The sequence below is a fragment of the Emydura macquarii genome, unplaced genomic scaffold (assembly GCF_026122565.2).
Source record: "Emydura macquarii macquarii isolate MOO-44397 ecotype Brisbane River unplaced genomic scaffold, CSIRO-AGI_Emac_v2 contig_1386, whole genome shotgun sequence".
In the NCBI taxonomy this organism is placed as follows: Eukaryota; Metazoa; Chordata; order Testudines; family Chelidae; genus Emydura; species Emydura macquarii.
In genome coordinates, this window is record NW_027131523.1 from 1569985 (window position 1) to 1581696 (window position 11712).

The window sequence follows — 11712 nt, forward strand, 5'->3', positions numbered from 1 at the left end:
TCTTGGAAGCGGGCACCTATGGAGCCCGCTCACGTCTAAAGGCTCCGCCCCCCCGCCGAAGGGGAGGAGCTATCCGGTCGGGGGGGCGGGGTAACAAACGCTAAAGCAGGGGAGGGTCCCAAAGTCCCAACCGGGGGCTGGGAACCACGAGTCCCGGGCAGAGGAACTGCCCCAGTCGCTGCTGACCCCGGAAGCGGAAGTGGCTGTCTAGGGGGCGGGGCTGGGGCTGCCAGGACTTCCGGCCCCCGAGCCCCTGTTGTCTTGATTCCCACCTACAACAACAAGGGGCTGGGAAAGACCATGGTGAGTAGGGGCCGGGACTCCCGGGGTGCTCGAGGGGTGGCCGGGAGCCAGGACTCCTGGGTTCTCTGGGAGAGGAGGGGGCTGGGGCTGGGGGCTGAGAGCAGGGGGCGGGAGCCAGGACTCCTGGGTTCTCTGGGAGAGGAGGGGGCTGGGGCTGGGAGCAGGGGGCGGGAGCCAGGACTCCTGGGTTCTCTGGGAGAGGAGGGGGCTGGGGCTGGGAGCAGGGGGCGGGAGCCAGGACTCCTGGGTTCTCTGATGCCCTTTGTCTTTAGTGAACTCAGGGAGTTGGTTGGTCAGGTCCCAGGGGGAGCAAGTCTAAGGGGAAGAACAGTTCAAGGAGCATTGGCAGTTTTTCAAAGAGATGTCATTAAGGGCACAGGAGCAAACCCTCCCAGTGCGTAGGAAAGATAGGCAGTACGGCGAGAGACCCCGCTGGCTTAACCAGGAGCTCTTCAATGATCTGAAACTCAAAAAAGAGCCCTACCAAAAGTGGAAACTAGGGGCCGTGACACAAGCCGAGTATAAACAAATAACGTGAGTTTGTAGGGATGAAATTAGAGAGGCCAAGGCACAAAATGAGATTGAACCAACTAGAGACATAAAGGGTAACAAGAAAACACTCTACAAATACATTAGAAGCAAGAGGACGACCAAAGACTGGGCAGACCCGTTACTCAATGGGGATGGAGAACAATAACTGGAAATGGCAGAAATGCATGACTTCTTTGTTTGTTTTCACCGAAGGGGTTAGTAGCCATTGGACGTCTAACACAGTGAGTGCCATGAAATTGAGGTAGGATCAGAGGCTGAAATAGGGAAAGAACAAGTTAAAAATGAGGTTGAGAAGTTAGATGTCTTCACGTCGCCAGGGCCTCATGAAATACATCCTAGAATGCTCAACTTGCTGACTGAGGAGATATGCTGATGAGGCCTCAACTGGAGCAGTGTGTCCAGTTCTGGGCACCGCATTTCAGGAAATATGGGGACAAACTGGAGAAAATCCAGAGAAGAGCAACAAAAAGGATTGAAAAAACTGGATCTATTTAGACTGGAGAAGAGAAGACGGAGAGGGGACGTAAGGGTTTTCAAGTACATAAAAGGTTGTTACAAGGAGGAGAGAGAGTGGAGGTTTTTAAGCGCAGGTTGGACAGACGCCTGGCAGGGGTGGTCTCAATAATACTTAGTCCTGCCTTGAGTACAGGGGACTGGACTAGGTGACCTCTCAAGGTCCCTTCCAGTCCTACCAGTCTATGATTCCCTTCTCCCACCCCCCAGGACAGCGAGTTCTCGGACCCAGAGCTGGCTGCGGTGGGCGACGAGTCCAAGTCGGAGAATGGCGAGAACGCCCCTGTCTACTGCATCTGCCGGAAGCCAGACATCAACTGCTTCATGATGTACGGAGCCCGGGAGGGAGGGGGCTGCTAGGACACCTGGGTTCCCGGCATTCCGTTTGCAAGGGGCCTTCCGTGTCCTGGATTCACGCTATTGGAAGGGGGGTGGGTAACTTGCTGCCCCTGCAGCGAGAGCTCAGGGAAAACTTGGTCCAGCCATCAGGCTATGGGAGGACACTGCCCCCCTTCCCCTTGGTAATTCCAGGTGTTACAGGGTGTTCTGCAGGGGGTGCTGTCCCCTGGGAGGCAGGGTTGGGCGCTGGGGAGATGCCGTGATGCGGGGAATGGGGTGGAGGCCTGGGCAGGGGGCATCTCCTCTGACAGTGAGGGCCAGGTGGTGGGGGGCTGGACAGGGGGCGTCTCCTCTGGCAGTCGGGGCTGGGCGCTGAGGGGGATGCAATGCGGTGGGGCGGGGAGCTCAGCAGGGGGCGATCTCACTCTCCCATCTCTCCTGCCCCTGCAGAGGCTGTGATAATTGCAATGAGTGGTTTCATGGCAACTGTATCAACATCACGGAGAAGATGGCAAAGGCCATTCGGGAATGGTACTGTTTGCAGTGCCGAGGTGAGGACTGCGGCAGGGAGCCCGGACTCCTGGGTTTCATCCCTGGCTCTGGGAGGGGCGTGGGGTCTGGTGGGTTAGAGCAGGGGGGGTGGGGAGCCAGGACAGCTGGGTTCGATCCCAGCTCTGGGAGGGGCGTGGGGTCTGGTGGGTTAGAGCAGGGGGTGGGGAGCCAGGACAGCTGGGTTCGATCCCGGCTCTGGGAGGGGCGTGGAGGTATGCCTTGGTATTTCTGGCTGTGATGTGCCTTCCTCTCCCCTCCACAGATAAAAACCCAACTCTGGAGATCCGATACCGGCACAAGAAATCCAAGGAGAAGGAGCGGGAGGGTGAGCGGGATCGGGCTGAGAAGGACGAGCTGAGGAAGAAGGCCCAGGAGCTTGCCCTGGATCAGAGCCGCGGGTCAAAGGTAGGTGCTCAGCAGAGACTGCTCTGGGGGGCAGGGTGTGGGTGTGACATACCCCCCGGGTTCAGCCTAGACTATGAGATCATTCCGTCCCCTTAAAGTCTTCTGCTTGGGCTGTCTCACGATGCTGGACCAGTGACAAGCGGCAAAGCCCTCCAGATGCTGTGATCACTAAGCCAACAACATGCAGGGACGGATGCACCCAGCGGACTTGCGTGAATGCTCTTTGAGCCACTCATGAATAATAGAGAGAGAGACTCAAGCAATTCTCCCCAGCCGTGCGCCCCAGAGATGTGCCGTCTCCCGCTGCTCAGGGCCTTTTCTTGAACAGTGCAAGCTCATTAATTAGTTCGCCACTTCGTCAAAGGAAAGTGGCCGTGCCCCAGGCTTTGTAATCTGAGCAGATTCCCCAAGCACTTTCAGCAAACTCACCGGTCAGGGTAAAACATGACAGTGAGTTTATTAGTGACAGAAGGAGAGATTTTAAGTGATTCTAAGCGGTGGGCGCAGAGGTCAACGTTGGTTACGTAGGAAGTCAAAACAGAATCGCAGTCCAGCTGCTAAACTTTATCAGACTGAGCAGATTGGAATCAAACAGCTTCTCGCACCCCCTGGCTGTTCCAGGCACTTTACAGTTCTTAATACAGAGGCTGGATTCCCTTCGCAGCCTGACACCTATCTCCCCAGTTCAAAGTCTTTGTCTTCCAAGTGATCCTCCAGGGGTTGAGATGAGGATCACACCACCACTTGGCCTCTTCTCCCCCATTTCTACTTTTCTCTCCAGGTGCTAGAAAGATCCTTGCTGTGATGTGGGGTTTAGGTCGCCTCCATTGCATACGTGCACTCTGAGTAGTCTCTGGGGGAGTGGATTCTTGATGGGCCCTCGACGCCTGTCTGGCTGCTCTTGATGTAAATCCGTCTTGTTAGTCGCTCCTTTGTTACCACTGGAAGGCTGGCTGGGGACATCTCCCACGTATTTCAGGAACAAACCTCTAGTGATATTTCCAAACGTCCCATACAGCGATCGCGCGCACCGTCCGACGGGACAGTGTGATGCCGTCCAAGGCCTGCATTGTACACAGCCCCTCCTGTTTCTATCACTGTGATCCCATGGGGGACTCCAGGGGGATCTTTTGAGGTACAGCGTGTCACTGGGATTCCATTCCATGAGCCCGCAGCCTGCGTCGCCATGGAACCGAGCTGCAGGGTTCCAAGAGCGGGTCCAACCGCCCGCTGGGCCCTGCTCGGTGCCAGTCGCTGCCCTTCCCCATTCCTGCCTCGGGGGGTGCTCTCGAGCCTCCCCCTGCTTCCCTTTGCTGGCAGTGGGCAGAGTTAAGGGTAAACATCCTGCATTCTGGTCTGGTACCCCTGGATCCACAGTCAGATAGTTCTTACTGAGTTGGGTGTGTGGCGTGATGTAGCTGTTCCTCAAGCCCTAGAGGTAGCTGCAAGTCAGTGCTGGGCGAGCCATCTCCGTGCAGCGTTATGTGCTGCCCCATCCCAGCCCACGGGTGGCTGTATCTCAGCGGTGGGCGGGTCATGCCTGTGGGGTGTTGTGCGGCTGTTCCTTAACTGCCACGCTCCAGAGGTGGCTGCATCTCAGCGCCAGGCGAGCCATCCCATTTTGAGTGGCAGCGTTTCCCCCTAGTCAGTTGTGCCCAGATATTTTGAAACGGACCTGACAGTTTTATTTCCTTTCTTTCTCCATATTTCTGGAGTATGAGGCGGCTGGGTGAGACCACTGGGTGTGGGGTGAATTTCCAACTATACCTTATTCGTTGTGGCAGTGTCCCAAATGCAGATGTGCGATCGGAAAGTGATCTCCCGCCTCTTAAATCCATCCGGAGGCTGTGACAATTTCTTCTTGCGACTGGCCTAGGTTACCTTCAGAATAGACCCGTTGTATAACCCAGTCTGCCCCCGGTGCATCTCTGCCTGCTCTGAGCTGGGGGGGAACAAGGCGTCCTGTGTAACAACTTCTGAGCCCTGTCTTCTCTCCAGTGCTGCAGCTGGGAGGGAGAATGAAGGATTCCCAGTTTTCCCAGGCTAGATGCCACCTGGGGGCTTATTCCGTAAACACACTCAAACGGCTGTTCCCGGCACATCTTGTGGTCTGTTTGCCCGATCTTAGAAGGATCTTAGGGGAAGGAGAGGGAGGAAGCCCGGGGGCTTTTTGTAGAAGGTGGCTAAGCATGGGATAAGTGCTGCTTTGAGGGAGAGTCTAGAACCATGTCCAAACCATGAGCTCGCTGTGGAGTCAGCCCTGCTGCAGAGCCGGGCTGTTTGATTTCCGTGGAACTGTCTTGATCAGGATAAATCCGGCTCAACTCTGAAACTCTGCTGCTGGGGGTGGTGTTTGACGCAGGGGCCGGCACCGGTTCAGGCGCCCCTCTTGCACTAATGCCTCGGTGCTGCCAGGAAAGCAAAAAGACGTGACTGACTAGCCGCAACGGCAGCAAATACGTCGTGTTAAAAAAAATGGCATCCTTGTGACCCTTTTCTGGCTTATTTGGGCTCCAGAATTGGTTGCAGCTTTATGGACTTTGCTGGTAGTGAATGCTGGAGTTAATCCTTTAAACAAACCATGATTTTTTTCTCTGCTGTGGCAGCTGAAATACAGCAGACGGCACAAGGAACAGAAGGGAATCGGGACTGTTAAGCAATAGGTTACACTGCAAATCAAGTGAAGGAAACTTGCTAGGAACATTTCCTTCTAAACCAGTGGTTTTCAATTTAATGACCAATGTGGGCTGCATCCAATACTACCTTTGTGGTCCTGAGGGTGCCACATAGGCCCCATCTGGTTCAGAACCACAGCTCTAAACAAAAGCACGAGGTGCTACAGTTTAAACAGGGGCTTGGCTTAGACGTTCTCTTTACACCCACAATTATTTCTGGGTGTGGTGGATAAAATACCTCCAAATTGTGAATTTGTGGATGCAAACAGCTAGATTTGGGGACCCACATTTTTAAAAAATATCCTAAAAAAAAATGCTAAATTCCCTCTATGCAAGAAGAATCGAAAGAGGCTGGGATGTTTCAGGAGAGAAAGGAAGGTAGAAATCTCAAACCTGGCTTGTTTGATAGCTCTCGCCCAAGAGCAAGTCAGATTTGAAGGCAGTGGATGGAGTGATCATTTAAAGTTAACCAGGGGCTTCTTTAATGGATTTAAGGATGTCTGCCCTATCTTTCTACAATGTACAAACTTGTTCTTACAGTTCTCTCCTCTGCAACAGCAAATCAAGCGCTCGGCACGGATGTGCGGGGAGTGCGAGGCATGCCGGCGGACAGAGGACTGTGGCCAGTGTGACTTCTGTCGTGACATGAAGAAATTTGGAGGGCCCAATAAAATCCGTCAGAAATGCCGTCTGCGGCAGTGCCAGGTCCGGGCACGGGTGAGTACTGGACCGTTCACTTCCTGTCCTAAACACTTATGTGTTCGATCTGGAGGCTGTTATTCAGCTGCCCCACTCCAGAGGTGGACGCATGTCACCACAGCTGCTTACCAGAGTGTTTCTTTTCTTCCTAGGAATCATATAAGTATTTCCCAGCCTCAGTAAGTTGACGCCATCATTTCTGTGCCCATTTCCCTTCAGGCGCCTGGGTTCTCTCCCTGGGAGGGGAGTGGGGTCTAGTGACTAGAGCAGGGGGGAGGCTGGGAACCAGGAGTGCTGGGTTCTGTCCCCGGCTCTGCGGGGAGGTGGGGTCAGATGGTTAAAGCGGGAAGTGGAGTTGGGAGTCAGGTCCTAGTCCCAGCTCTTGCAGTTTGATCATGGATTGGTCTCTTCCCCTCTTTGTGCCTCAGTTTCCCTGTCTGTGGGGCGGGCACTGGGGAACGGATAGGTCTGAGGTGCGGGCAGCACCTATGCTAAGCCCTTCCTAATCTCCTTCCGGCAGATGCTGCGGGGGCGGGACGAGGACCTGCAGATGCTGAAGGAGCAGTTGGAATCAGCCGCCACCCCGGAGCCGCTGTCGGACGACGACCTCCCGATTGACCCCGACTTATACCAGGAGTTCTGTGCCGGGGCCTTTGATGACCAGAACCTGGTGAGGATCAGACCCGACCTGCGGGGATCCCATGCACTGCTGGGCCCCGGGAGAACCTGTTCCCCCAGCTGCCCTGCCCCAGAGGCAGCCGCATCTCAGTGCAGGGTCCCCCATGCCTGAACGTTCAGTACCTGCACAAGCCAGTTGACACTCTAGGTTGTGTGGCCTCTCTAGCCTGCTTGGGGGAGGGGCGGGGGGTGATCTCTATGGTCAGGGCACAGACTAAGGCATGTGCCTCTCTAGCTCGCTCGGGGGGTGCTGGTCTCATCCTTGTCTCCCTCCCCCCTCTCCCCCCAGCCGTGGCTCAGCGACCCGGAGGACGCCCCATTCCTGGATCCCGTGCTCCGTAAACGCGCTGTCAAGGTCAAGCACGTCAAGAGGCGGGAGAAGAAATCGGAGAAGAAGGTGGGAGCCAACTGCAGCCGCTGTGGAAACACTCCCCAGGGCTGGGGAAAATCCTGGCGCTGGGAGTGGGGTGGGGGTTCTCGTGGATTAGAGCAGGGGGTCAGGGAGCCAGGACGCCTGGGTTCTCTCCCTGGCTCTGGGGGGGAGTGGGGTTCAGTGGTTAAAGCAGGGCAGAGCTGGGAGCCAGGATTCCTGGGTTCTTTCCCCTGGCTCTGAGGGGTGAGTGGGGTCTAGTGGGTAGAGCAGGGGGCTGGGCACAGAGGGGCCCTGGCTGTGAGTGGAACCGGTGAGGTGGCCTTGGGGAGCAGCAGGGTGAAGACGCTGTCTTTATCCCCCCGCAGAAGGAGGAGAAGTACAAGCGTCACAAGCAGAAGCAGAAGCACCGGGACCGGTCGCGGCACGCCGAGCGGCTGGACGCCAAGGACCCGGCCTCGCTGCACCAGTGCCTGGGCCCCGGCTGCATCCAGCCCGCGCGTGCCGCCTCCAAGTACTGCTCCGAGGAGTGCGGCATGAAGCTGGCTGCCAAGTGAGGGTCTTGCTCCGGGGTGCCTACCCCACTCCCGGGAACCATCCCAAGCCCCCTGGTATCCCTCCACGTGGGTCCCCCAGCCTGGTTCCCCCTCCCCCCGGCTCAGTATCCCTCTATGGGGCCCCCCCCAGTCCAGTGTCCCTCCCCCGTGGGTCAGCCTCTCTCTCTCCCCCTCCCCCATTCCCTCCCACCAGCCGCATCTACGAGATCCTCCCGCAGCGCATCCAGCAGTGGCAGCAGAGCCCGTGCGTGGCCGAGGAGCACGGCAAGAAGCTGCTGGAGCGGATCCGGCGGGAGCAGCAGCAGGCGCGGCTGCGGCTGCAGGAGATGGAGCGGCGCTTCCACGAGCTGGAGGCCATCATCGCCAAGGCCAAGCAGCAGGCCATCAAGGAGGATGAGGAGGTGGGTGGGGCCCGGAGAGGCCGGACGCCTGGGTTCCATCCCTGGCTGCGGGGGGCCTAGTGGGTTGGAGCCTGGGGGGGGCTGGGAGCCAGGACTCCTGGGTTCTCTCCCCAGCTGTCTGCAGGCTGTCCTGGGCTAAGGGATCTCCCTGTGGGGCAGCATTAACTGGGCCCTCCCTGCTCTCTCTCCCACAGACCAACGAGGGAGACAGTGATGACACCGACCTGCAGATCTTCTGCGTCTCCTGCGGGCACCCCATCAACCCCAAGGTGGCACTGCGCCACATGGAGCGTTGCTATGCCAAGGTACGCCGCCCTGCGGCCGCTCCCTGCGTGTCGCCTCTGCTCCACCCCAGAGGTGGCTGCATCTCACAGCCGTGCGAGCCATCCCCGTACGGCATCATATGTGGCTGTTCCCCAGCTGTCCTGCCTCGTCTCTGTCCCCATCCCGGTGCACTGATGAGCCCTGTGGTTTTCCCTTTTCCCCCCGCAGTACGAGAGCCAGACGTCCTTCGGATCCATGTACCCAACCCGCATAGAGGGGTGAGTCCCAGTCCCTCTGGGATCATATGAGCTGATCTGTCCATCCTTCAAAAGCTTCCCCCACCAGCTTGACCCCTTGGTTCCCCCACTGACTCCCCTGCCTGTTGTCCCCTCTCCCCATCATTCCACTGCTTTGGGTTCCCACGTCCCTGTAGTTCCCCTGCACAATATCACCCCTGATCTTTCATTCTTTGATTCCTACTATCCTTCTCTCTCCCCCACCCACCCGCCCACTCATAGAATCCTAGACCCACAGGGCTAGGAGGGACCGCAAAGGTCAACTAGTCTAATCCCCGTCCATGAGGCGGGATTTGGTGGGTCTAAACCATTCCAGATGGACGGCTCCAGCCTCCTTTCGAAACCCTCCAACGAGGAGCTTCCACGCCCTCCCTAGGCCTGTGTCCGACAGTTCTCTCAGGCTGGAAGTTTTTTCCCTGTGATTTAATGTCCATCTGCTCGGCTGCAGTTTGACCCATCGCCTCTTCTGCCCTCGACAGCAAGAGAGAACAACTTTTCTCCATCTTTTACGGCAGCCTTTGGAGTATCTGGGGACGGGGGTCGTGTGCCCCTTAATCTCCTCTTTTCCAAACTGATCATACCCAGCTCCTGCAGCCTTTGCCCACCCCTTTGTCATTTGCCTCTGCATCCTGTCTATACAGCGGTGACCAAAACTGGACACAGTTCTCCAGCTGAGGCCTACCCAGCGCCGAGCCGAGCGGTGCTGTCCCTGCCCGTGACGTGCGTGCTACGCCTCTGATCATGCACCCGAAAATTGCATTTGCTCTGTTTGCAACAGCATGGCATGGCTGAGTCATGCTGAGGTTGTGATCCACCCCAAATCCTTCTCAGCCGTGCTGCTGCCACGCCAGTTCCCTCCCCCCCGCTCTGTGTCGGTGCATTCGGTTTTTCTTCCTAAAGTGTTGCACCTTACATTGGTCTTTGTTGAATTTCATTCTGTCATTTATCGCCCAGTGCTCCAATTTATCAAGATCCCTCTGAATTTTAGCTCTGTCTTCCCAAGTGTGGGCAACCCCCTCCCCAGCTTTGTGTCATTGGCAAACTTGATCAGTCTGCCCTCTTTACCTACATCCAGGTGGTTAATAAAGACTTGAAACAACACTGGACCCACAACAGATCCCTGTAGAATCCCACTTGACACCTCCCTCCAATCCAACGTCAGTCAGACAATTTTCAAAGAACTGGGTTCTCTCCCTGACGCTGGGAGGGGATTGGGTTCTAGGGGGCTAGAATGGGGCGGCCGGGAGCCAGGACTCCTGGGTTCTCTCCCCAGCTCTGAGAAGGGAATGGGGTCTAGTGGTTAGAGCAGCGGGGGCTGGGAGCCAGGACTCCTGGGTTCTCTCCCCAGCTCTGGCAAGCAGGATTGAATGCACTCGCATGTGTCTGTTTCCCTGTCTGAATAATGAGGTGATGCTGCCTAGATCTTCCTAAGGGCTGCAGCTGCAGCCTCTCACCTGGGCATCGTGTCTCCCCTCCCCAGGGCCACACGCCTCTTCTGTGACGTCTACAACCCTCAGAGCAAGACCTACTGCAAGCGGCTGCAGGTGCTGTGCCCCGAACACTCCCGTGACCCCAAGGTAAAGGGGCATTGGCCGACGCCGGGGGGTGGGACTGGGCTAGCTGGGGATCGGGACTGAATGGCAGCGTGGGAGTGAATCCTGTTCTGCCCCCTCCAGGTGTCAGTGGACGAGGTCTGCGGCTGCCCCATGGTGAAGGACGTGTTTGAGCTCACCGGCGAGTTCTGCCGCGTACCCAAGAGGAAATGCAACCGGCATTACTGCTGGGAGAAACTGCGCCGGGCAGAGGTGGACCTGGAGAGAGTGCGCGTGGTATGGAGCGGGGCCGGTGCTAGGGGGCATTGTGCTATGGGGCAGGGGGCGCTCTCCCCTGGCAGTCAGGGCCGGGCACAACCCCAACTCATTTGATGCCTTCTGACCCTCATCCCTCCCACGCTTTTAAGTAGGGAGCTCCCCCTGTCCCCACCCAGTCCCTATTTATTGTTGCTGGGTGGCTGTTCCCCAGCTGCCCCACCCCAGCAGTGGCTGCATCTCCAGCCAGGAGAGTATTCCCCATGCCCAGTGTAGCCGTTGTCCTGCTATCCCGCTCCAGAGGTGGCTGCGAATAACCTCTCCCCGTGCTGTTGGCAGTGGTACAAGCTGGATGAGCTGTTTGAGCAGGAGCGTAACGTGCGCATGGCCATGACCAACCGGGCTGGGCTGCTGGCGCTGATGCTGCACCAGACCATCCAACACGACCCGCTGACCACAGACCTGCGCACTGCCACGGACCGCTGAGCCCGGTGAGCAGATGGGGCACAAGGCCTTCCCTCTAGGGGGGTACCAGCTCCCATCCAGCCCCAGGGTGGGGGATGGGCTGGCTGGGGGGGGGGTGGGGGGTATGGGACAGGGGATCTTTCCCTTTGAGGGGGCATTGGCTCTGATCCAGCCCCAGGAGGGAGATCTGCCTGGGTGAGGGGGGCTGGGTTTCAGGAACCCCCCCTAACCCCCCCCCCTCTCTCTCTCTCTCTCTCTCCTCGCAGGACTGGCGCCAGGCTTGGTGGATTTTCTGGACACGAAGTTTTTTTTTTTTAATGATTTTTTAAAACTTTTTTCTTTAAAAAAAACTGAACGGAGGGAAAATGTAGCACAGCTCTGCCCAGCGTGGGGGAATTCAACCCTGCCCTGGCCCTGCTCTCCTACGCCAGCCTGGGGCTTCTGTGTCTGCCTCCCCTCATTCCTTCCGTGGCCCCTGTCTGCCCTCTGTATGGGAGGGAGGGGTGGAGATCTCCTACCCGCTCCTGCCCTCTGCCTGGGGGTTCAGTTTGCCTCTTTCCACCCCCTTCAATGCACCCCTGGAACCAGTGGCTCCTTTGCCGGGAGCTCCAGCCTTTGGGGTCTACCCCCAGGATCCCCGGCCCCTTCCCCTGTGGGGCCGAGGGGGTGAGTGCGGCAGCAGGGGCAGTGGGACCGGCACTAATAAAAGGGTTTCAAAGTGAAGCTTCCTTTTTACTTGTGTGTGTGTGTGTGTGTGTGTGTGGGGGGGGGGGGATAGATCATTCATTATGAGACCTCTGGGGCGAGGCCTCCTGCAGGGGGGGAGTCCCTTTGG

General features: G+C 57.4%; 1 protein-coding gene across 4 annotated transcripts; it reads left to right on the plus strand.

Moving 5' to 3' along the window:
- Window positions 1–145: 145 nt before the first annotated feature.
- CXXC1 (CXXC finger protein 1) lies at window positions 146–11619 on the plus strand. 4 transcript variants are annotated; one of them, XM_067552172.1, is made up of 16 exons: window positions 146–303; window positions 1579–1697; window positions 2158–2258; window positions 2522–2664; window positions 5880–6056; window positions 6191–6217; window positions 6559–6708; window positions 7006–7113; window positions 7455–7639; window positions 7837–8044; window positions 8239–8349; window positions 8537–8586; window positions 10085–10181; window positions 10281–10433; window positions 10752–10903; window positions 11144–11619. In XM_067552172.1, the coding sequence occupies exons 1-15, from the start codon at window positions 301–303 to the stop codon at window positions 10896–10898; spliced, it is 1779 nt and encodes a 592-aa protein (XP_067408273.1). In that variant the 5' UTR covers window positions 146–300; the 3' UTR covers window positions 10899–10903; window positions 11144–11619. The 4 variants fall into 4 exon arrangements, with proteins under 4 accessions (XP_067408273.1, XP_067408274.1, XP_067408275.1 ...); XM_067552173.1 differs by having other exon boundaries at window positions 5898–6056; XM_067552174.1 differs by lacking the exon at window positions 6191–6217.
- The last annotated feature ends 93 nt before the right edge of the window (window positions 11620–11712 follow it).